General features: G+C 37.2%; 1 protein-coding gene across 4 annotated transcripts in view; it reads right to left on the reverse strand.

Moving 5' to 3' along the window:
- Window positions 1–27318, reverse strand: part of spin (lysolipid transporter protein spinster) — a 160258-nt gene that overhangs the window by 15503 nt on the left and 117437 nt on the right. For 3 of the 4 annotated variants that reach the window (XR_014441796.1, XM_083124125.1, XM_083124127.1), the window contains exons 6-8: window positions 26073–26334; window positions 14384–14482; window positions 11226–11436 (exon numbers count right to left, since the gene is read on the reverse strand). Coding sequence is in view for 3 of the 4 variants with exons in the window: in XM_083124125.1 (XP_082980251.1) it covers window positions 11226–11436; window positions 14384–14482; window positions 26073–26334 (572 nt within the window). In the remaining variant the exon portion in view is untranslated. Of the gene's footprint in view, window positions 1–11225; window positions 11437–14383; window positions 14483–25750; window positions 26013–26072; window positions 26335–27318 lie in introns of all 4 variants that reach the window. The other variant, XM_083124126.1, reaches the window with a different exon arrangement.

Raw genomic sequence — 27318 nt, forward strand, 5'->3', positions numbered from 1 at the left:
TTTCCAGGAATAGGTCGAATTACCAATCACCCTGTATATAAATACACTTCTGCAAGTTACAATATTTGGTAGTCCAGAACTAAGTTTGATGATATGATACTTGTTTTGTGGTCGTTTTCTTAAGTAGGTAGTGTGCATCAGTATGTCTATTTGACTGAGATAGGGTTAGGAGTTGAGTCGGTAGATGTCACGTTATGTGGACGTGTTATCATGTGTTACTGCTTGGTGAGTTTATGTTTGTTTAGTTTTGTTTATGTGTATGAAGTAATATTGAAGATTATATTGATTAAATGTAATGACGGCAGGGAGAAGAAGTTAATCAAGTGAGATTACAAGAGGCCTCGAAATTATGTAGCGTGAGGTCAGAGCATGTGATGATGTGTTGCAAAGTTTATCGTAGAGCTATGAAATGGGGGATGAAATAATTTTATTGAAACGAATCGCATGTATATCAACTCGTAATCAAGAGTTAAATTTAGACAGCAAATGCCCATCCTCCATAAATGACAAACACAAAACACCTTATATGTTTATAAGAATACAGCCCCCCCCCCACCCACACACACATTAATATATACGCACACACATGGTACAAGGTAGTTTTTATACATGGAATCATTGGAATTAGTGAGCTGAATTTTGTACGAATATGCTGACAAATCGCTGCGGTAGATTTTCCTAGCAGTACAGTATGACATGCCCATCTGTTGTGACAGTTTTCGAAAACTTTTCTTGGGGCTTCGCAACAGTACATCACAGGCTCCTGCAATTCTCTCTGGAGTCCTGATTGTTGGACTTCCCCTTCTGCCCTTTCTTCGATTCAGAACACTGCCACTCGCTTCGAACTTCTGCACTAATCTTTACACCGTATTTTTGGATGGTCAGTCTGGAAACGTTAAAATTACTACGGTAGTCTCTTTGAGCCTGTACAATAGAATTGCCGCTACAGTAATAACGTTTCACGATGAAGACTTCTGCTCGGTGTTGTATCCGTCAATTTCTCTCTTGTACAGTATCGCACACTTCTTCAAAACACCTCACCTGAAATAAACAAAAAACAACATTCAGCAACAGTTGAATATGGGTGCACGATTATTCTCTACAGCTCATTTGAACTTGTGCGGCTTTCCTGTTTTGTGGAAAGATAGGCTTTCGAATATGGTTCTCACCACTTTCTCCAAACACTCTTCTTCCTGAAAATACCAATATTAAACCTACATACAGCATTTTCTACTTTCTGTACACAAAACAAACGGTGCCATGTATAAAAAAAATCACCCTGTACTTCAGGCGTTTTAATGAAACTGACTCCCTAAAATATTTTTCACACCTCTGGCTCTGTCACTGGCGGAACACATATCTTAATTCTACAGATGTAGACTAAGACATATACACCCGTTTTATAATTACGAGGAATGATATACACTGGTGTGCAAAACCTAAGGACGAGATAGATAAAGTAACATAAAATATTTCGTAGTCGGTGCAAATGAATGAAAGCCCGGCAGCATGTTGCCAGAGGTTGGCTACACATGCACAGGGACTAAGAAGTTGCATGGCATGACGCCAGCGTGACCATTGCGCCGAATGGGTCAGCTCCAACAACACGAAGCAGTTGAATGAATGGGACGAGACAGTGTGTGTCAGTCAGAGGGCTGTTAAGGTGCATTGTGGTGGTGTTACTCACAACAACATGGCCCGGAGACAACATTTGGATGCGTTCACACGGGGAAGAATCATCGGGAAACTGGAAGAAGGACGAAGTGTGACGAGTGTGGCCCAGGAGTTTGGGATTGCCCACAGCATTGTTTCACGTGCATGGAGAGCGTTCCGAACCACAGGCACTGCTGTGCAAAGAAGAGGTGGTGGCGACCACGGTCAACTACAGCAGCGGACGACCGCTACATTGTGCAACATGCACGCAGGGACCAACGTCAAACAGCGGGTGGAATTGCAAACACATTTAACAGGACCGCGATTCGTCCAATCTCACGATCCACAGTGACACGTCGACTGCATGGGTGTGGTCTCTTTGCCCGACGGCCATTACGTTGTGTTCCGTTGACACCCGCGCATCGGCGGCACCGTTTGCGGTGGTGCCAAGATCATCAGGACTGGACCGAGGAGGAGTAAGGTCACGTTCTCTTCTCAGATGAGAGCAGATTCAGTGCAAGTAGCGATTCTGGATGTACACTCATCTGGCGAGAGGTGGGAACATGCAATGAACCCAGGAACATTGTCAAACATGATTCTTTTGGTGGTGCAGGTGTTCTTGTGTGGGGAGGCATAATGTTGCATGGGTTTACAGACCTGCAAATTTTCGAACATGGTACAGTCACCGGTCAACGTTATTGTGACGCTGTTCTCCTTCCCCATGTGAGTCTTTTCAGAGGTGCAGTCAGCCCTGAATTCAACGTTATGGATGATAATGCGCGACTACATTGAACAGTGCAGGTGGCGGAGCTCTTGGAACTAGAGGATATTTGGCAAATGGACTGGCCTGCCCGTTCCCCCAATTTGAATCTCATCGAGCACATATGGGATGCTATGGGGTGAAGTCTTGCAGCATGTCCACATGCACCAACGTTGGTGGAGGAATGGACTGCCATACCACAAGAACTCATTACCAACCTTGTGAGCAGCTTGGGAGCACATTGCAGAGCATGGGGATCACACACCCTACTAAGGACCATTTCATTCCTTCTGTCATGTCATGGGTCAATCATGAGTCGCAGTGCCTTCGGTGTAATTTCTTGTCTATGCATAAAAATGTCACTTTTTGTTCTGATCATCATGTGTTTTCCTCTGTTGTTTCCTGTATCATACTATAGCACTACTTTCTATGTATGGTTCAAGTTTCACCAATCTATGCTGCTTGGGATTGACACAGCATCCGAAACTTACTTTCATCCTTAGATTTTGCACACCATACACACACACACACTACAGTCCCGTTTAACCAAATCCCGATTAACCGAATTTCCAGGTTAACCGAAATTGCTAAAAAAAGCCATTACTCGTGCGCGACCGTGTTTTACGCAGAAGCACCGACGAAACACTTTTGTCTTTGTTTTGGTCTAACAGTTATTTATCAAAGAGTAAGTTCATTGTTACGATGCGTTGGCTGTACTCAACCCACTCCCCTATCCCCATCTATTTCTAACATGCCTACATGCTGAAATACATATGTACTGTACATCAAAATCAGGGTAGCTACGAATTTTTTATTATGAAATTCCCTGACTTTTCCAGGTTTTCCAGACCAGAAATTAAATTTTTCCAGACATGTTTGTCGTCATGACTTTTGCTTTTGAACCTCATGTTTTTCAATTAAATATGCAGGCACGTTATTTATTATGAATATGAATATACACAGTTATTAGCTGAAAATTTACTAAGTGATTAATACAATGCTATTCAATGAAAAAATAAATAACTATTTTACTTCCCCACTTTCACTAAGTCATTACAATTAAGGTGGTGTAAACAAAATCAACAAAAAATGTGGCATATATCAAAGCTTTACAATATAACCTGTATACAACCTCAATTATATCAATACAAATGAGAAACAACATAAAATTAGGTCATGTACCTTTAGAAAATATGCAATAAGTTTAATGATTATATTTTTAATTTATTGAAAATAGTACATATTTCGGAAATTCAGAAAGTGAATGGGGCCGGTGACCAACCATACACCTAAAAAAATATATACGCTACGCAGACCATACTTTGGAATCAAATATCTCCATTATTTGAGTTTTCCACGTGCTGGAACCAATTTTATATTATGGAAAACATCGAAATCTGTCTATTACAACCTTTGTCAGAGAAGTTCCAGGACTGAGCTCGTAAAAAATAATTTATTCAACTTAGGAACTAATGGTCCTAGGTTTTGTCAAAATAGTCCCCTTGGCTATCTATACACAGATGCCACCGTTTCTGGAGGTCATGGAAGCAAGCAGGGAAAGCTTGATCTAGGATACTTCTCAGCACATCTGTCACAAAACCATTTGGATTGCTACCAATATCTTAATGTTGTTTCCCTTTCAGCGGTGTTTGCACATTGGGAGACAACAAACAATCAAACGGTAACTGGTCGGGTAAATATGGGGGATGTGGTAGAGCAGAGATACGATGCTTGGCCAGATATTTCTCCTCTGATAAAGCAGTATGTGGGCTTGCATTGTCGTGCAATAAGAACCACTGCCCAGATGCCCAGAAATCTGGACGGCGCCGCAGAATTGCTTGACGCAAATGTTTCAGGACGTCAATATAAAGGTTTTCGTTTATCGTTTATCCTTCAGGCAGATATTAATGGTGCACCACACCTTTAGCACGAAAAAATTGGATTAACGTTGTCTTTGAATCATCTTGCACTGAATCTCTGCCCTTCCGAAACCTTTTGTGACATTCAAAGATACGGCTTTTCGATCATGCCTTGTCACCAAAAAAAATCAGTCCTGGAACTTTTCTGACAAAGGATGTAAAAAGGTAATAGTTCCAAATGTTTTATGATTTTTTTCAAATTTTCCTAGCAGGAAGACTATCATAGAATTTTGACAATCATTGTGACACGAAATTTGAACCTTCCTTAAAATAATGGGCACTGTTTGGATTTGAAAAAAGTTATGTTGAAAAAAAAAAACCTTCAAAATGACCTTACGCAAGCATACACGCTTCCCACGGACAAGGTATTCTCCGGTTGACAAGCTACAGTCGACAGTTAGTATCGTAAACTAGTGGGAATGAATGTAGAAATAAATCGGAACCTTAGTAGAGTGATTATTTTCTTGTAGTTTACGGTTATTGCAAGCATAAGAGAGTGCATTCAGGGTCTTTATTTTAATTCTAAGACAACCAAACCTGACCTTCCTAACCTAACCACAAAAGCATATATTGACAAAATTTTAATTAATGGCTAAAAATCTGCAGTATGTGTTAACAGACATAAATCAAAATCGAACCATGTAAAATTTGCATTTGTAGCATGATGAAATCGTAATAAAACAAACGGAACTTGGCCCATTTTCACAACTTTTCAGCATAATTTCATTATACACGCAAAAAATACGTAATATTAGTTTCAGCATCGAACCAACATTCCTAACCTAACAACAATGTGTGACCAGCGTACATTTAATTCCTCTATTTTGCAACAGTTTTTAAAAAATAACTTCGTTCTACATGCACAAAACACGTGCATATTCGAATAATGACGTCACAGATATTGCATAAAATCACTAATTTCTCGGGTGTAACACATCTCTGCAATGTAAAAACTACGACAAGCAAATGAACTATACCCCGCGACAGGTTAAGTTTGCAGCAACTTTTCGCATATATGGACCAAAACGTGCGCGCAGAATATAGTTCCGCTGCAATACTGCTGATTTTCTCACTGTACGAGATATGAACAGCTTGACGGTTGAGGCAAGACTGGCACGGAAGATTCTCAGCGCCGTTCTCGCGTGGATAAATACATAAAACCTGCTGTAAACTTAACCTGTCGTGGAGCTAAGTTGATCAGGTTGCTTCTGAACGGGTCACAAACGAAGGACTCAAATTCAAAGAACGGGTTCACGGGGGGAACGAAGTAGTTAGTCCCTTTGTGTTTACTCCGCATCCGCACCCGTCCAGTGACGTCAACCACAGCCAGTTACGTGAAATTCGGCTCTTCAAGGCAGAAAGTATTACATTGTCTTTGGTTCAAGGAGTACACAGTTATTGCAGATCCAAAACTTATGAACTGTTCGAAAACCAACTTACTCCGCTTCACGTATCAAAAGAGAACGAGTTCCGAACGGGTGTGTTCTTGAAGAAAGGAAATTTCCTCACCTCACACAAAGCTAAAGCAACATTTTTTTTCAGCAAGAAATTGTGAGGATGGCTGGTGCGCAGGTTTCGTCTTGAGTCGCTGGTTTTCTAAGGAAAAAATCTTACTCCTCTCCAAATTCCGGTCTTGAACAGGTTCAGAAGAACAAGTCGCAAAATGAACGGACGGTCGTAACGAATCCCTAGATCCGAGAATGAATAAACATAGAATCGAAATGCAAAGGAACCATAATTTTGTACGTAACAGACTAGAAGTCATAATGACAAGAAGAGCAAGTTTCTGAACTGAATCTGACTGGAATCACAAGAACCGTATTCGAAAGTGGAAATGAACCTTTCGTTCATTTTGTAACTGGTTCTCCTGCAACTCCAAAATGTGCGTAAATTCCAGAAAATATGCAAATTTCCCTGACTATTCCCTGACTTTTCCCTGACCAACCAAATTCCCTGACTATTCCCGGTTTTCCAGTCACGTAGCAACCCTGAAAATACTGTACTGTATATCAAAATACTGTACTGTATATCAAAATACGGTACGTAATAAAATGTACATACTGTATATCACAAAACCTTTATTCCGGTTTAACCAAATTTTCGTTCAACCGAAGCACCGTCGGTCCCATCGAATTCAGTTAACGGGACTGTAGTGTATTTATATACGGATCTTCAAAGAGAAAGATTCTTGATTAAGTCATTTAATTAATATTATTAATAACTTTTGTTTCTTTAGTGGAGAGTTCTTTAATTTGGTCAAGATATCAGTGTACTGTACATACATCTATCTCAAGAGACAATTTGTACTGGGCAAATTTAATAATTTTAGCCACTAAAGAAACTGGGAGTTCTTATTATCAATACCAACAGGATGAATGTGGCTACAGAAACCATCCAAAAAGATTGAAGTACAAGTCCTTCAAGAACCTTGAAGATAAATATTAGCGAGATATGATAATATGAAATCATGATGATGATATGTTAACAATGATAGTGACATGCACAATAAAATAAATATATGTAGTATTAGGGATTAATTAAGGAGCATGTAGTGATTGACAGACAATAATGGCTACCGAGGTATTTTCAAAAAGTTTTTAGAATGGAACTGAAGTTTACAAGTAATGGTAGGGCTATTTGAGAAAATGTGTGACATAACTCTGAGGTTAACTATACTTCTAACACAAACAATTCATTCGGATAACTATTGTCTGTTCTAGGAGAGAGTTGATAATACGTCAAGTGTGGCATATCTATGCAAAACTAATTTGTACAGAGACGCATTGAGGAGGTAATGAACCATACAGGTTCCGCACACAATGTCTTACATTTTATGCTGGGTCGACAAAAAAATCAAACCAGTCTATCCCTAATACACATGACAGAGCTAAGGCAATACCAACTTTGGGTGATACTTTTCTGCAGTCCAGTTATCCTATGAAGTATGTGCAACAACACTTTATGCTCAGAGAGACCTATCAGGACTAGACCTATGTTTAAAGTGGATGGAACCATTGTGCAACTGGTGACGTAGGTGGGTACAAGGTGACACTACAATATCCCAAGTTGTTTTTTTTCTAAAGTGTGTGCTAAGTCACCCATATTTGTCATGCACATGCATTTCCAACCTGGAAAGAAAACTGCATTGCCAGGGATGTGCTGTTTGGGGTGAAAAGTTCCTTGTCACTTTGGTGACATCCAGCTTATTTGCACTAAGATATTGCAATGAAAATAAATTTTACAATTAAATACAGCTGATGAATAGGTAAGTATGGCTTGGATTAGTCCCTAGTCCTGGAAACATTTTTGTGATCAATAATCCACTCAAGAGAATCTAGTTTGTATCCAGGAAAGCTTCTGAATGGATTTACACTACACATTTTGATGTTCTTGTCATCTTTTTTTATTTCATTTCTTCCATGTTGCATTTCTACCTCTTAGGCTAGGATTCAAACCTGGGATCTGACATCGCAGCATCAAGCACACAAGTACTGTGATAGTCTCAAGTGAATGTATCAGGGCTTCTAAGCAAGATCTAACTATTCTGACATAATTACCACAATATTGGGCATGTTCCTTAACTTATGAAATGTGCAAACTGAACAAATATAATTAGCCTTGGGAACATAGTGAAAAAGTTTTTCACCAACTTTAGGAATACCGTAGTGTTTTGTTTATGAAAAATGTTCATAGTGTCCAGTAGGAGACAGTCGTTCTGGCACAAATAAATTATATTGCAGATGTTCCTGGCCTTTCTAACCACTGCTGCTGCTTCATATCACACTATGTTCAAATTGTATTGTATTTTCAAAAATAGTGCAGTTTGAAGCCAAAATGAATATGCATTATTCATGAATAGTGAATAATTTTCATGGAACAAACCAGCCTCACAGTTTGTGCATTTCATGCAAAAACAAACTTCACACACTGCATAAAAATAGATTTCAGAAATGCCATAATGAACTTCACAAACTTCATACGAGGACCTACGGAGGGGTCAACAGTCATAACTTGTTCAACATCTTACTTGTATGACTTCTGGGATGTGCCCATCAGTAAAAGTATCAGTATGAAATCATAGTGGTATTGCCTCAGCTCTTAAAAATATATACATATATTATATTATATATTCAATATCATAACATGCAAAGCAGCAGAAAACATCTTCAACCTACAGTTATCGTGCACTTGCTTGTCATTCAATGTCATAATACTGAATGTGAAATACATGCATGATGAACAGTATATTTAACAAACATTTAGTATGATTGGAATAGTAGGCAAATTGTTCATCCCTACTTTTGTTCACTTCTTTCTTGCATCATAAGTGTTTTTAAAGAAAGAAATTTGACAGATGTTGGTAGAGAAGTTGTCCTCAATTCTTGAAGGTAACATTTCATAAAACCAAGTAAGTACACATAGTATTCAGTTTTTATGGTGATTTTATGTTGATTTCCCCAGCTGTCTAAAGCTTCAACATAACCAAATGGTTGGCAGTCTTCCATTGTAGTGTGATTATCCCGGTTCAATTCATGGTGGGGACAAACTTTGGTGTTGACCTAGCATCGCAAGAGTGATTGGGGAGCTATTAAAAAAAAAGCAAGACTCCAGTTAAGAGCGCCAGATAACTTTGGAAATGGGACCTGATAAATTTATGAACATGCATAATGCATTAAAATGTTTACAGCCCCTGGATCTCTCAAAGGTCTGTTGCACCATAGAATAATCACAATGGTGAGGATAAATAATGAAATAGATAAAGTGGTACACACAATGACATGTGAACATTTTGCCTAGGATTCTCCTATTTGCCTAAAACCTCCCGCCACCATGCTGTACACAGTGTATATTTTGATTGACTGATGTACCAATTGTATGCATTTTTAGTTCTGTATTTTGCACGTTGTGTACATGTGGAAATCCAGCTAGATTCTTCTTAGTTTCAAGGTTCAACTTAATATCTTCCTGTGTATTTCGTTTTTACCACTAGCATATATTTCCTGGTTATTCGAATGCTGGTGTAAGAGTAAGGAAGTTTCTTTTTCATGGAACGTAGCGGCAATCAGACATGCATTAAAGAGTATTGAGGCTAAGAGAAAACCAGGCCTTGCAGAAGACCAGCAACATGCAGGATATTTGAGACATGACTGAGTTTCAACAGGGTTTCTTAAGGTAGCAAGAAGTCTAGATTCTTCTCTTTTTTAAAGAATCCTCCACTTGACAGTTGCAGATATGACAAAGGGGATTATTCTTAGTCAATCCACGGGTGGTTTTCATAGCGATTTGGTAGTGGGAATACATTAACGACTGAGGTGGCATGTTCAGGAGCTCATTAGAGAATTTTTCTGATCACTGAAATAAAGTACACCAATTAATGCCACAATAAAGACGGCATGTTCCTTTGTGAACAAGTAAATAAAAATTGCACACACACATTCCATATCCAGATATTTATATTATTGTAATTTGGCTGAAGGGTAGTGTAATAAACTGTTACAGCCTAATTACAACTAGGCAAAGAAATTAATGAGGACCTATCAAACATGCTATGCTAAGCACCCTTCTTGAATAAACATGGTAATGAACAATTTGCCTGCTTTCATCATAGTACCAAACTGTACAAGGAATTCCCAACATAAAAACTGCTTCATTTCTGTATCATGCCCAGCCATTCTTACTGTGGAGCACTGTGAACAAATAAACATCTTGCTCATATCTTTAGGGGTAACTGAGTGAGATCACAAGCCAACATTTTGAACATTGCTCAGCGCATGCATTATTTTGCATCAGACACACAACATTTACTTAGAATTTTGTTCTTACCTTATATATTTTCAAGTGTAAAGATACATCTCTTATGTTACAGCATGATGAACTTTATGTAAAACTATCATCATTTCATCACCAGCCCAGATATTCTTTTTTTTTTCAGGGAGGGAGAGGGGGTGCTGAACCAAAAAGAAAAGGGGAATGATTTCCACCAATCCTCTTGAGAACACCTTTGATTTTCAGATTTTCCAGGATAATGGGAAGCCTATGATGTACAATTTAACCATGATAAGATTAAAGTTTGTACAAGCAAATCTTTTAACCCCCCCCCCCTCCCCAGATCCTCTCCACAAAGGATGTTCTGAGGGCAGTCATTTCAGGTGACTTTTATTTTAGGATCAACTTCTTTCAGTGAGCAGATAGAGAAAATATGTCTGATAGATTTAATAAATAATTTCCTTTGTACGTACCACTGAACTACATTGTAATACTTGTAAGTATCCTTTATAATTATATTGCAATGTGCATTTCAAATATAAATGTCCATCTGGCTAAAAGAAAAAATATTCTCTCGGAAACACTGTTTGCCTTTCAGGATTAAATCATGTGACTAAGTTCGGCCAGAACTAAAAGTACACTTTAGGGACAGTGATGGCACCACATGGGAAGTGGGTGCAGATGTCCCCTTACATTCTCTCACAAACAACAAAAACTAGACAAATTCTCCTTTTAACCCTAATTTGCATTTATGTGTAGGGGCATTCCATGAATAGTGGTCCTACTCCATGTAAATAAAAAATTAATTAATCTTCAAATTATTGTTTTTACTTGCATTAAGGTTTACGTTTGTGAGTGCATATAATTTGCACAAAGTTACTAGCATCTGCAGCCTGTATGCTTCACACTTTTGTTAATGCTTTTCACACATTCAGCCTATGCCATCATACTGAAGTTTATTTTCATTTGTTAGCAGACACCAGAAAGTACTTCATAATTCTATTAAATCAATTCATTATGAATATTATTATAATCCAATCTCATGTCTAGAACCTTAAATCATCCTAAAATTAACCGTGCAATTACACTTAACCAAATGGTGCAAACTAAGCAAAACTTTCACCTACCTGCTGCTTCCTTCTCTGCCCGCATCTTGTCCCTGACAATGTAAATAGCATTTAGCAGGAAGAAGGCACCTCCAATAATTTCAACGAAGTTTGTCGTGAACAGTGAATACTGCATGCTGTGAAATGTCACTGCTGGATCGATATCTGTAGCATTATGGTGAGCAACCCATTCATCTGAAGATTTCAATACGTTCTTCAGTTTATCAGAGATCTGGTTAAAAGAAAAGAGAATACAAGGATGACAGCCATATTGATATGTAGAGGCACATATTATTGATAATTAAAAAAGCAAAATTTCGGTACAAAAAACAGTCAATTTCGGGCTCAAAAGCAGTAAATAAATTCGATGTTGTAGCGATGAAAAAATCTGATCAATAATTGTAAATCTGATCCTAAATTTGATGTAAAAACTGCATTTATTACACAAAATAAGCATATGCCTTCTAAGAGCAAACTTTATGTACGTAGTTAGCAGAGTATTAAGTTATTCCTGTATATAGTGGTACATTTTTGCTTCTCAAATATTTACAGCAGATTCAATTAATTTTCTTTTGAATTGCATAACTCACAGGATAATTCAAGCTTCAGAAAGAGTAGCATACATAAATAAGCTCTAAATTTTGTGTTTAAAGAGTCTATTTTGCAATTCACTTTGTGACAAAACAGCGTGGAAAAATGCATCTCTCATCTTTCAGCAACATGAAAAATTAACATTACAATGTGTTATTTCACATTTCATGTTTTCGTCAAAAACGAAATATGCAAGTCTCTATTGGAATGGATGTGCATACAGCAGGTTAGCTCTCTTGCAACAAGACAAAAGTATACAGTTTTTCAAGATAAAGGTCACAAATATAAAGTTGAACTTCGAATATATGTGAATTACGTTTAACTATATATATACTATACTGTATATATTTTTTACCACTTACCATTACATCGCATGTTACTGCTTTTCCAAGCCACTTTGATGATATTTAGTGTTACATGTACGAGTGTCTGAAAAGTCATGCAGCCTAGACTCTGAACGTTCATAACTTTTGTACAAAAAGTGATGAGACATAAAACTTGCACAGGGCATTAACTTTGTCTACGTGGGTATTTTTTAATCATTAAACAAGAACTAATTCTTTACATGAACGTTCAGTATCAGGGAAAAGTTATCAAGGAATAAAAAAGAAAAAAAAAGTTTTTGTGCGAAATGAAGAAAAGCATGGATACAACAGCTATGGAGATACTTGCAAAAATTTTCGATGTGTGTCTCTGGAAACTTATCTAAATGATAAAAGAACTAACTTTTTGTGCATTACAGACAATTTATGGGGTTAATTATGAAATTTATAAAAACTTATGTTTTCTCAAAATTGCGAAGTGTGCTGGCAACATTGGTCATGTCAGAGGGCAGTAACAGGTGTATGACATCTGGCTATGTTAATCAATACCCAGATGAAAGAAAAGGAGTTGAAATTTATCATTCAAAAAAACTGTTAGGTTAGCAAGGTTCACACCTTTGCATCCAACCCCCAAAAGTCAGACATCTGGGCATCTGCAGCAGAAATTTTGCAACAATAATACAACATGTTCCCAAATAAATGGTGGCAGTGGAAACATAAATTAAAGGAACTCCAATAAATCAGTTTTGTGGATAAGTAAGTACTTTGTTTACATACATTAATTAGCTACCATTTTTTTTAAGCAAGAACATCTACATGCAATGCACAAAAAAAAATTAAATCTTCAAGTGAATAGAATGTATTTTAGAGTGCGGCATAAGACAATTTATCCAGTATGACATTATTATTATTAGATTGACTTTAGAATGATGAACAAACAATAAAATCGCTATACAGAATGGTATTATTAGTCTAAATTTAAAAAACACAAAAAATTCACAAACATACATTACTAATGACTTAAAACAAATTTTCATATTCCTAATGTTGCAAGGTGCTTTACCTTTTTAGCTATTTATAAATATCAAAGCTATACAGCAGACTCCCGATTTCACATTATACATTTAATCATCACTGTCCCAATAGAATAAAATGATTTTACATTTTCCCCACATTACATTTTTTACGTTCGCCCCCTGAAAAACATTAAATTGAGGCTCCACTGTATACTCACAAAAATTATGGTGTACAGAGAAATTACAAAAAGGAAAGGAAAATAATATTCTTTTAAACTAGGCAAAAATAGAACTAAAAGGTTGTAAAGTTAGTTATCAAATCCACAATAGTGGCTAGCTTTCTTTTATTCACACACACACACACACACACACACACACACACACACACAGACACAGACAGACAGACAGAGACCTATCACTTGGTAGTATTAATTTCAGAAAGATCTGGATAGACAAGTTGCTAAAGGATATAAACCTCCTTCAAAAAAGAAAAACATTACGAGTTCGATTGATAGATGCATTTATAAAGATATTCAAAAGGTAGTAAAAAAAAAAGTTTGTATTGTACTTTACATTAACAGACTTATTTGAACTATACCTACAGTTTAAAGTCAGAGCCAAACCACGGAAATGAACACCCGCTTGGACCTGAAACTGGGACCATTTGACCGATTGCATTAGCATCCGTTCAACTTTTACAAAAGTTTGGAATTGTCACATTGTACATGTACAAGTAAAATACATCTATAAAACTACAGGCATAAAATATCAGGTATAATACACGAGCTAAAATAAAAGCATGCTCAGTGTTATTTACTAACTAACTCTCTAGCCTTCTTAAACCCGAAGGTTCATGGCTGCAGCAACACAGGCCTTCCATCTGTCCCTATCTTGAGCAAGATCTATATACACTTTTCCATCCCTACCGATTTCCTTTAGGTCTATCTCAACATTGTCCCTCCATCTTCGTCTTGGCCTTCCTACAGGCCTCTTACCATCAGATTTCCCAACAAGAATTCTGTAAACTCCTCTTTCCTCTCACATTCGTGCCACATGCCCTGCCCACCTTAGTCTTCTTGATTTAATTATTCTAATAATTAAAGTGTTATTTAATTGAGAGACAAATTACAATTAATTATTAATAATGTTGCAATTATTTAGTATATATATTATTATAAAATTATTTGATTACAAGGTGACAGCTTTAGTTCAAAAGAATTTGAAGGAGTGTATTGCTTAAGAAACTCACCAATCCAACCAAGTATGGACTGCCTGCATCCCCAAACAAATGTGATAACAAAATTTGAAATGCTTCGGCACTTGATCTTCTCGTTGGAATAACAACATACTGAAATAAAAGCATACAGAATTAATTTCACTTACTTCATTTCACTCACACTATAAATTATACAATTAGTTAGTTCCCCTTTGAGATTAACCAGTTATGAACTCTGAGCCTAAATTTTGTCAACAGACGAAGCAATGTGTGCCTAAATATTTGGCCACACATTTGGCCACACATTTACATGAAAAACTAAAATTAATAATTTTGCACCAAAATTTGACTTAAGGGGAATAGTGACAATTTCGCACCAGTTGTGCATTTATTTCAATATCGTCCGAATGGGCAATGTTACTGAGAAAAAAAGCAGGTGTTGAATAGAGTAAGAATTTCTCCACATGTTGCAAGTGAAAGCATTTTTAATGTTTGAAAAACATTATGAATAAGAATTTTCAGAAACCCATGTATTCTATATAGGGAATCAACTTCAAGTTATGGCTAGTCAAATGGAAGTTTCGACTTTTCCGCCTGTCAATTACTACTTCAGTCTGCCCTTTTTCCGTTCATATCTTTTTCTATACCATTAGAAGTTTGATATTCCCAAGAGAACAAATAAAATAATACTTCCATAAGAGCAATGCATTTCTCCTTGGCTTCTACGGCCATCCTCGCAGTGTTGCCAAACCTGATGCTGATAAAAGAGATAATTTCATCGTAAATGGAGTAAAATCTTTCAAGGAGATAGATTTATGAAACTGGATAAATGGCCTTCTAGGGTAATTTTAGGTGTCAAATGAGTGGGGGTGTGGGTGGGGAGTGTTGTGAACACAGTTAGCTATAAAGTGATGGTAATTTATTCTTAGTTTTCACAGTCTAGATCCGGCAGCATCACCCATCTCAATAATCCACAGATGGTCGTATGAAATCGAAAATAAAGTATTCCCGGATAATAATATTACGCCCTCTTCACGTCAGCCAAGGTGCTATAAAGAAAGGTAGCTGGAGAGTACAGGGAGTGGGGCAACGCAGCAAATATAACATTAGCACGTGCAAAATGTATACTTATGGCAAAAGTTGTCTAAGCCGGAGCCAGTGATAGCACCATAGTGGGGCAGGATGCCTGCGCTCCAGTTCACAGCCAAACAAGTGCACGAAAGAGCCAGACATGGCTCAAAAAGATCCAAGTTGGCAACAGTGCTCCAGCCACCCCAGAGAGGATGGCCACGCAGAAATTCTTTTCTCATGCCCATAGGTCTAAAATTTTAGTGAGTCACAAATGCGACTACTAGATGTCCAGATTTTATACCTGCCTTTTTAAATTAAAAATACAGTTTGGACATTAAATGTCCCGATTAAATCATTAAACTAATCATGAAAATAAAAGCATACTTTGGAGAGAAATACGAAAATTTATTCCAACTACAATGCTTTCCTTCTTGCACTGTCGCCCTCTTATAATTTAAGGGTTGGGGGTGAAATTTTGGTGAATTTTATTTACATGTTCTTACTATGAGATGGGATCGTTATTTTTGATTGGTGGCAATTAGGAGGCAGGAGAGATATAACCAATTTCCGATTATCATGAAATTTCCTAATATTTCCTGCCAAATTATCGTCTAAAGTCTAAGATTTAGGGGATCTTAGATAGGCTAATCCTGCCTCGAGCACTCGCTAAGCGAGAGGGTTGCCGGTGTTATGCGTTTGAAGGAAGCTCTTTCCGGCTTCTTTCATAAACGGCCCTTTTTATGAAGTGATTAGCTTATTAAATGACGCCGGGGGTCCTCGGTTCGAGTCACGCCTGCGGCATGATACGATATGCTTTTTTCCAAAATGTGGGGATGCAAATAACATGCCATCGGAGACTGGTCTCTTGTCATGGTTACCTGCAAATATCAACATATCTGCATCCTTAAGTCTGATGACAGAGCCAGGTTTCAACAGAATTCAAGACCTTTCTTTGAACAATATATAAATTTTTAAAAAGCATTTTTTAAGAACACTGTATTATATTGTTATTCGAGTATCTCATAAAATCATATGTATATTCATGTGTAAAAAATAGAACTAAAATATAGTTATTAGTTTTGGAGATATGATAAAAGCAGTTATGTGATGCTCGTTCAGCAAGCCAGGGGTAAAATAGGATCCTCCAAGATACCAATTTGGGTGCAAAATTATGATTTATTATATAAATGTTTGGCCAACACTTAGGCACACGTTAAGAGTCTGTTGACAAAATTTTGACCTGTTAGTGTTGCCAGCTAAGATGATATGAAACACTTTTGAAACACAATTCATCTTGGAACATATGAAAAGCAAAAAGACCATATCAAGAATGCTTCAAACATAACAGTCTATGCAGTTCCACAAAGTTGCTGTAGAATTTCACAATTCATGTTCATATGAGCATTACACCATAATAAGAAAATCAAAGACAAATAAAGTAAAAATTAATATTGTCATTAAATAACACAAAGTAAATCTATCTTTAGACAGAATTATTTTTTTAAAAAAAAAAAAGTTAAATGAGGAGACATTGTTAGTGAGAATGTTAAAAACTCAAATTTTAAACACAAAGAAGTCCACACATAATTTGCACATCCAAATTCAAAAAAACAGTTAGCTCAGTTTGTTGACAAGAGTTGGTACTGAAAGTTTATTTTTTAAAAGCCTCATTTGCTTTAATTTCAGTCAACTTTCTAAATCTTCTCCTGAGGAAGGGATACAATGTGTCTGGAAATTAGATGACTGCATAAGAAAAGGTTCATTGTGAGCCCAATTCTTTCATTTCCTAATTGACCTTAGTTCATCACTAAACTGGGAAAATAAATTACTATACATTTTCCACATCCTTAAAGAAAAACAGCAATATGTTCAAAAATTTAAGGAACAAATTTCAATGTCACGTTCTTTTTTAGTTGGTGATATTAAATGTGCAATCAACCAAGGACACATGACAAGAAGAGGGTTGCTGGTTCAACCTCTCCAAAATCCCTTCAAGATAGAAGTATTACAAATAATATATGAGGAATTAGCTTTCTCTGCCTATTTATTTTATATTTCTTGGCTACATTTCATGCAAAGTAAGAGTGTCACATTGCTAGGAGTGTCTCACCCCCATACTGATTTCGGGAAATCATTTTCTCATTTCAGGGACCCAAAGAGTCAAAAAATTTTGAATGCACATGTACTGAAAGTGGGTAAATGTCGAAAATTTCTTGGAAATGTAGTTGTTATTTCTGGCAATCTTTGTCTGTAAAGACCCATGATTCAAAGACTGTGGTCAAAGTTGAATTATTTGCTTATAATCTCTCCAAAGCATCCCTCCAGCACGATGGTGACACTACCGAAGTACATGAAAAGAGTTAATGCTTTCATTTGGTTCAAGATCGGACAATATCCCTCCTCAACAACTGGACCGAAGTACATATTAAAGCTCTTACTAGATTGATTGATTTATTTTACTTCAGGTTTCTGCCACTTTCGGCTAATTAGCATTTTATAGGTTTGTCGCGTGTTACTCACAAATCCAGAATATAGAAAAGGAAAGTTAAAAATTGTACTTACGTATGTGAGTATAGTGCTCTTATTGTAGAACGACGTTTCAGAGATTGACTATCTCTTTCCTCAGGTTCGTATAAAAACTAAGTACTTGGCATAGTACTGCGTCAAAAATGTAATATGAGGATTGTGGTTAAGGGTTGGTTAGGGTACATTTAAAATATTAAGTTTTTGCTATTAGAAGTACGTAAAAACCAAGCCGTTCCCTAATAAAACTTGTACAGTAGACCTATTCACAGGTGAAAAAGTTAAAAAAGTTAAAATTCTAAAAAACCTGCATAAATCACAATGCAACCTGCAGGTTTGGCCTTTCCTACCCAACTGTGCTTATCTATCCACATAAGGTCAATTCTCAACGAATATTTCCCCTCCCCTTAATTTTCTCGTTTCCCCTTATTACGTCACAAATCCAACGTGAATTCACGTTCCTCTCTTGCAGCTTGCATAACTTCCGGAGTGACGTGGAAACCGATATTGGGTTCAATCTTCCAGGCTTTATCCCATTTTTTGAGGAAATTGATCCACCCTTCTTCCAAATTTCCTTCGTCCCTATTAAGATTACTCTTCCCCCCTCTACAAATACTCGCTGTTTCATACACGTTTCTTCCTAATTTCCTCCCCTCTTTTCTGATTACCTCTTTTTTTGCGATTCTATGCCCACTTTCCAAAATATGTTCTGAGAGACCCGTTTTGGGAACTTTTTCCCTTATGTCCTTTTCATGCTCGCTCCATCTTTTACCCATATTTCGACCCGTCTGTCCTATGTACTCCTTCCCGCATTGGCATTCTATTCGATAAACCCCCTTCTGTTTTTCCGGTATTTCCCTAGTTGTCTTTCCTTTCTTATAATCGGTGAAGTATTTTTCTACATTCTTTGGTGCTTTCATCCCGCAAACGATTCCAAAATCTCTCGTTATTTTTCCGATTTTTTCCGATACGGATTGATGGTAAGGGATGCCAACGTACTTTACCCTCCTATTTTCGATTTTTCCCCCCTCTTTTTGATCCCCTTCTTTCCTAATAATTTTCCGTGCTCTCTCCGCTATCTTATCCATTTCTCTATTTGTGTATCCATTTTTTAATCCTGTTTTTCTTATCCACCGAATTTCGTTGTCTTTTTCTTTTTCATTATTGCATAGTCTACCGGCCCTAATAAAAAAGTTAAGGAATACGTTTTTCTTTGTTATTTCGGGGTGCGCCGATTCCTTGTTAATATATAAGTTCCCCGATAGGGGTTTATGATGTACTCCTGTTCTAATCCTATTCCCTTCTTTCAAGATACTAAGATCCAGGAAATTGATTTTTCCATCGCTTAAGTTTTCCCTAGTGAAGTTTATTCTTTCGTCTTATTTTTCTAATTCTTCAAAAACCTTGTTCAGTGCTACCCCCTTTCCTATAATCAAGATATCATCAACGTATCTCCCATAATATTTAATACCCATTCCTGTTTTTTCCAAAGCTGCCTTCTCAATGAAGTGCATAAAAATGCTCGCTACTATACCCGAAATGGGGTTTCCCATCGCCAAGCCTTCTTTTTGTCTATAAATACTGTCATTGACATAGAAAAAGTTATATTCCGTTACAAGGTTATACCATCGTACATATTCCCAAGCACTTAGGATGTCTATTCCTTTTTCTAACAGCCACCTTAGTAAACAATCTCCCGCCCGCCCCCTCGGTACACTTGGGTATAAGTTAACAACATCAAAACTACTTATTGTATCCTCGTCATCAATTTCCAGATTTTCTATACATTCTTTAACTTCTACGGCATTCCTAACGCTATATTGGGTGTTCTCATTTACCTTCCTTATTCTTTTTACCAGCAATTTTGCTAGCCCATATCCAGGATGTTCGTATGTTGGTATAATAGGTCTAAGTGGTATGCCTTGTTTGTGTGTCTTAGGTATTCCAAAAGCAATTGGTATGTTGCCAACTTTAATTTCCTTAATAAGGATTTTCTTTTCGCTTGTGCCCAATGTAATGCTTGTCTCTACCCCTTTTTTGATCTCTCTTCTAATCTTATTAATAGGGTCTTTCTCTATTTTCTCAAAATCGTTACCTTTAAAGCTATCTTCTAATTTTTGGTGATATTCCTCTCTGTCCATGATAACCATCTTGTTTTCTTTATCAGACCTAATTAGAAATACGTTATTCGCCTTCACCCATTTTCTTACATAGAGATAGTCAATCTCTGAAACGTCGTTCTACAATAAGAGCACTTGCAAAAAGAAATTAAAAAGGAAACGAACATGAAAGGGGGAGATAGAACACGGAAAGAGAAAGTAAACGAAAACCTAAGACGCGATTTAAAAAATGTAAGAAAATGGGTGAAGGCGAATAACGTATTTCTAATTAGGTCTGATAAAGAAAACAAGATGGTTATCATGGACAGAGAGGAATATCACCAAAAATTAGAAGATAGCTTTAAAGGTAACGATTTTGAGAAAATAGAGAAAGACCCTATTAATAAGATTAGAAGAGAGATCAAAAAAGGGGTAGAGACAAGCATTACATTGGGCACAAGCGAAAAGAAAATCCTTATTAAGGAAATTAAAGTTGGCAACATACCAATTGCTTTTGGAATACCTAAGACACACAAACAAGGCATACCACTTAGACCTATTATACCAACATACGAACATCCTGGATATGGGCTAGCAAAATTGCTGGTAAAAAGAATAAGGAAGGTAAATGAGAACACCCAATATAGCGTTAGGAATGCCGTAGAAGTTAAAGAATGTATAGAAAATCTGGAAATTGATGACGAGGATACAATAAGTAGTTTTGATGTTGTTAACTTATACCCAAGTGTACCGAGGGGGCGGGCGGGAGATTGTTTACTAAGGTGGCTGTTAGAAAAAGGAATAGACATCCTAACTGCTTGGGAATATGTACGATGGTATAACCTTGTAACGGAATATAACTTTTTCTATGTCAATGACAGTATTTATAGACAAAAAGAAGGCTTGGCGATGGGAAACCCCATTTCGGGTATAGTAGCGAGCATTTTTATGCACTTCATTGAGAAGGCAGCTTTGGAAAAAACAGGAATGGGTATTAAATATTATGGGAGATACGTTGATGATATCTTGATTATAGGAAAGGGGGTAGCACTGAACAAGATTTTTGAACAATTAGAAAAACAAGACGAAAGAATAAACTTCACTAGGGAAAACTTAAGCGATGGAAAAATCAATTTCCTGGATCTTAGTATCTTGAAAGAAGGGAATAGGATTAGAACAGGAGTACATCATAAACCCCTATCGGGGAACTTATATATTAACAAGGAATCGGCGCACCCCGAAATAACAAAGAAAAACGTATTCCTTAACTTTTTTATTAGGGCCGGTAGACTATGCAATAATGAAAAAGAAAAAGACAACGAAATTCGGTGGATAAGAAAAACAGGATTAAAAAATGGATACACAAATAGAGAAATGGATAAGATAGCGGAGAGAGCACGGAAAATTATTAGGAAAGAAGGGGATCAAAAAGAGGGGGGGAAAAATCGAAAATAGGAGGGTAAAGTACGTTGGCATCCCTTACCATCAATCCGTATCGGAAAAAATCGGAAAAATAACGAGAGATTTTGGAATCGTTTGCGGGATGAAAGCACCAAAGAATGTAGAAAAATACTTCACCGATTATAAGAAAGGAAAGACAACTAGGGAAATACCGGAAAAACAGAAGGGGGTTTATCGAATAGAATGCCAATGCGGGAAGGAGTACATAGGACAGACGGGTCGAAATATGGGTAAAAGATGGAGCGAGCATGAAAAGGACATAAGGGAAAAAGTTCCCAAAACGGGTCTCTCAGAACATATTTTGGAAAGTGGGCATAGAATCGCAAAAAAAGAGGTAATCAGAAAAGAGGGGAGGAAATTAGGAAGAAACGTGTATGAAACAGCGAGTATTTGTAGAGGGGGGAAGAGTAATCTTAATAGGGACGAAGGAAATTTGGAAGAAGGGTGGATCAATTTCCTCAAAAAATGGGATAAAGCCTGGAAGATTGAACCCAATATCGGTTTCCACGTCACTCCGGAAGTTATGCAAGCTGCAAGAGAGGAACGTGAATTCACGTTGGATTTGTGACGTAATAAGGGGAAACGAGAAAATTAAGGGGAGGGGAAATATTCGTTGAGAATTGACCTTATGTGGATAGATAAGCACAGTTGGGTAGGAAAGGCCAAACCTGCAGGTTGCATTGTGATTTATGCAGGTTTTTTAGAATTTTAACTTTTTTAACTTTTTCACCTGTGAATAGGTCTACTGTACAAGTTTTATTAGGGAACGGCTTGGTTTTTACGTACTTCTAATAGCAAAAACTTAATATTTTAAATGTACCCTAACCAACCCTTAACCACAATCCTCATATTACATTTTTGACGCAGTACTATGCCAAGTACTTAGTTTTTATACGAACCTGAGGAAAGAGATAGTCAATCTCTGAAACGTCGTTCTACAATAAGAGCACTATACTCACATACGTAAGTACAATTTTTAACTTTCCTTTTCTATTTTCGGCTAATTGCAAAGATGAGGATGAATGGTGATAATATGAAACAGATGAAGGGACAATCACAACGCATATGGACAGGAAACAACAAAAGTCCCATAAAGGATTATTACACTGGCCATGGGTCAAGAGCCTTGCAAGTCTGTAAAATGCACTTCAGGGTGTACTATGTAGACATTTGGGCATCCGCCCCTTACACACCAATATAATTTACTAGTCTTGTACCATGAACATATACTATGCCAATTCCGAAAACATTCTGTTGGCAATTGTGTACGAGAGGGTTTGTGAGCTTGGGTGGAGGTGCATACTGAAGGCCCAAAATGAGGACAAAAAAACTCAAGAATTGACAGTTCAAATCCCACCTTTGAATTTCACCGATTTGATTGACTGGCAGCAGTGCAAATTAACACTGACACCGCATCTTGCCAGTGTGTGTAATGTGGAGGTGCAACATTTTGTAACTTCCGAAAAGTGTATGCAAGTCACATAACTACGGACACATTCCATTCAAAACAAAATCTGCATCACAACACCTTATGAAAATTAACAGTGTTCGGAGTAGGTGAGCATGGATGGGGGCCTCGGGTTAGCAGAAACCTAAGCAGATATCTGCACAAAGAGGAGCAACTAAAGAAAACAAGAATCAGCTGAGGTGGACAGAGGCAGGGCAGCATGATGGGAAGACGAGCGAGACCATTTTTATTCTTTTTTAGGACTGGCAAAGGCAACTTTTTGGAGGTATTGAAAAATTCCAAAAACAAAAAATGTTCAACATATGCTATTAAGTAAGCCCCCTTTGATGTGATGCGAAAAAGGGGGAATAGTTGATATTTTTTGTATACACTAGTTTAGCACCTACATGTTATACAATAGTCACCAAATTGAGCTTACAAGTTAAAAAAACAATTTCATCAATGAATTGCACTAGCTTAGCAAATTATTATGTGTGAAATTCAGTGGTGTGACTGGGAATTTTATATAAGTAGTTTTTTAAATGTATTCTCCACACCATTTTCTATCCTTTCTTTATGTATCTGATGTGCTTTTCCCCCTAAGCATATCTCTGCTTGCACTTTTATGGTTGGAACATAATGCGATCCAGGCAAACAATGAATATATTTTCTGAAGACAAAAAGATCATCACAAAATTAATATGCAAAAGATTTCACATAAATAGTACACAAACTTGCAAAGAACCACAAAAACAAAGAGCAAAGACGAATTGAAGGAGTTAGTTTTGATGTTAGAGGAATGAGATAGTGCAAGGGGTATGAAACAAAGATTTCATGACATTTGTACGGATCAAATTGCTAAGAGTGGTAATCTTAAATTGTAGCAGCATTTCACATCTGCTCACTCACATCCTCATGAACATGCATTTATACAAGAGATCAGTAAATAGGTCATAAATGATTATAAAAATACTACCAACAGAGATACAAGCTTGGATGTCATCTATTATTACAGATACATATCCCTTTATTTCTCAACATGATCTTGACGATACCCATGTATTTATCCTATATCTTTACCAGTGCCACAATTACCATTGCATAAAGTTTCTAATATTTCTCTAAGACAAATTTGCACTTCATCCTCCACCTTTGTCATCGGGGAACCGGCAATTAGAAAGCAGTTTAGCAGATATTCCTATGAAATGCACAAAAACGTATTGTTGTCAATTCTTCACCCTTGATTATTGCAAAGAAGAGGATAAGGAAAAGAGAGACCCTACAATTCTTGGGTCAGTTTGTCCATTCCCCAATTTCAACTTATCCAGTGAAATGCACAGAATGGAGCAGAAGGCAGAAATTTATACTCCCTGAGACTTAATTAGACGGCAGCACACTTCTTGATTCATATAGTTGGTTGTTTTTTGTTTTTTTTTAAGTCCACTTTATGCACAGATAGGCTAATCAGGACTGGATCTGCAGTTTAAAGTGGGATCCAAACAACTATGTACCTCCATTGAGTATCGAACCTGAGACCCCTTGATTACATGGTGACAACATTACCACCATTGCGGAGGCCTTCAATCATATGGCAAAAGACTCAGTTGCTTTTCAGTACAGGTATCCACACATTTATAGCAAACTCAAACAATTGTGCAGTATGCTGTAGGCTAACCCATAAGAACACCACATTGTAGTTGCTATTAGCACTTGTTACCTGCCTGTTAGGTGAAATCATCTCTAGTCAGCTAGGGTGACTTCATTGATCTTCTGAGCATCCTTGAGAGAATTTATCAACTCAATTGGGCACCACATGGAGAGTATTTCCTTATCATTTTCCTTTACAGAAGTATTTTGCCAACCCAAAATACTACAGTGATGCTCTTTGGTTGTGTACACTACTTGAGCATAGTAGCCATTTTTATTACTGTATTGCACAAGTACAGAAAATGTCTAGTCTTCTACATACCTTCTACAATCAAGCCATATTGTACTGCTATTCATAGAAAACTTTCAAAATGACTACCATTTTCAACTATCACCACTGATTTGGTAAATAAGAAGTAGATCAACAGAATGTGCTGACTTTCCTGATCATTTGAATGCTGGAAGAACCAGGTAAATTACTAATGAAAGCTTTTTGAGAGAGTGAACAATGGAATGTGGTAAGAACAGACTGCAGATTATTCCACTTCTGTGATGTTATTTCAGTATGTGTCTTGCAACATTTCTGGGGCTATAAACAGCATTGCAATTAATCTAAACTTCTTTGAGGACCAACTATCCAACATTACATTTGGTGATGCATGATCAGCACATCAAGTCCCATTGCTGCTGTTTTCTGACCTTAGAGGAGAGTGTCAGTTAGTGTTGCCCTCTAGACAACTACCCACTTGTCGTTATGATGCTAGGTCAACAGAGAAATTTCGGATCTTCCACCAGGGATTGCTTGCAATTAAGACAAGAGCACTAATGATATAGCTATGCAGGAGCTCAAGCAATACAATTATCCTATGATTTACACAACAGTTCCAGTCATTAAACTTTCCATTGTTTCTTCCTCCTAAAATCAGTATCAGGCAGCAAGTCCATTTTCCAGAGTTGCCCCTCTGTAGCCATGATAAGTTTTTATCTATCCAGTAACTGTTTGAGACCTATTTATTGACATTCTCTCATACATGGATGTAACTCATTCGCTCACTACTGTTACAGCAGTAACTAAACTCATGCCAAATTACATAAAATACTACTACAACAGAATTTGTGAGGCAGTGCATGCCTCCACTCTTAAGAGCTTACCAAAGCAATATCAGCAACAATAGCCCAATTCAAATTGATAAAAAACTCTGCAAAAAAAATCAGAATAAAAGCGCCTGCCGTACTTCGAGTCACAACAAGCATTGACCCCAACAGCATTGGGCTGCTAAGGAACAAGCCAATGCCGCAGACAAGAGGGTCCGACTGTTTGACCCGAACCCGCAGAATCTGGCTGAAAACCGGTCCCAGCGGCACACCTATCAGACCCGCGAACATCAAGACCAGTCCAAACATGAACGATATGCTGAAAGAGAAGAACACAGGTAATGATTATTAAATTCACGAAAAACTAACGAGTACTCACCAATAGAATATCTGCCACAATAGACCAGCACAAGTTGAGGAACACTTCACCCACAAACACAAGTATATAACACATGATAATGTTTTGTGCAACAAGTATAAGGCAGGCAAATATTAGCGGTGAACTAATTATCAAGCCCACTGCACATATGATGGGATCGGCCCTCGGATAATTGATCCTTAATCTTTGAGCGAGAAAGGATCCCAGGGGGACACCCACAAAACCTGCAACCATGGTGATGATACCAAATTTGTACGATACACTGGAAAGAGAAGTAGATGTAGTGGTTGGGAACCAAAGCTAACAGATTCAGAGCAAGAATTCTAGATTGTGATGCACATATATTGGAAAAGTCTTGTCACTGTGGAAACTTCATACTATTTCAAAATACCATTTGTCTCAAAAATAGGAAGGTGGATGTTTGCTATATTTTGTTTCACAACATTACAAACAAAATGAGCAAATACGTTTTGTTATCCACCTTACAGTTTTGTTGAGGTCTGGCATGAGTCTACCACCTGAGACACCAATGTTGCCAATTTCTGGCTGTGGTGTCACAGGCTAAGTTTCTCCGTCTGATAGTTTTCTCACTGATTATGTGTCAACACAATTATTTTTTTAACATATAGCTGTAACAATGTCCCTCTAGGTTAATCACAATAAGAAGAATGAATGATGATTGAGATGAACTACCACCACCCTTGAAAATACATGCCTTACCCAGGATTCAATCCTAGAATCCCAGAGTTCATAGTATACTTTGACAGCTGTTAAAAAAATATGAAATAAGTTTATTTTATATTGTCAGTGTTAGTGAAATGCACAATGGCAATAGTAAATGAAGAGCATTTGAAGACTTTAGTAAATAAGAAGTACGCATGTTTAATTCTGAGAGAACCACGATCAGGAAATTGCCAAGAGTTCTCACTATGACTGACTGCCATTTTGAGGTGTGGTTCAGCTATGAGTGGACATATGCTGTTGTCATACAATATAGCATTTTTGAGATTATTTGAAATGCTGAAACCACCAGTATCTTCAACTTCCAGAGTTTATAGCACACTTTGACATATGCAATTAACAGGATGAATGTGATATTACTTGTAATTCACGTGTCATTTGTGCTTTACCCTTTCATCATGTCCCAACAATGTTTTCTTTATACCTGACTACAAAGAATCAGATTAATATTAAAAAAAGAAAGGCCTTAAAATTCTGACTTGTTTAAAATTCTTCCTAAAGCAAT

This window comes from Lepisma saccharinum, chromosome 6 (assembly GCF_977018435.1).
Source record: "Lepisma saccharinum chromosome 6, izLepSacc3.1, whole genome shotgun sequence".
NCBI classification, from domain to species: Eukaryota; Metazoa; Arthropoda; class Insecta; order Zygentoma; family Lepismatidae; genus Lepisma; species Lepisma saccharinum.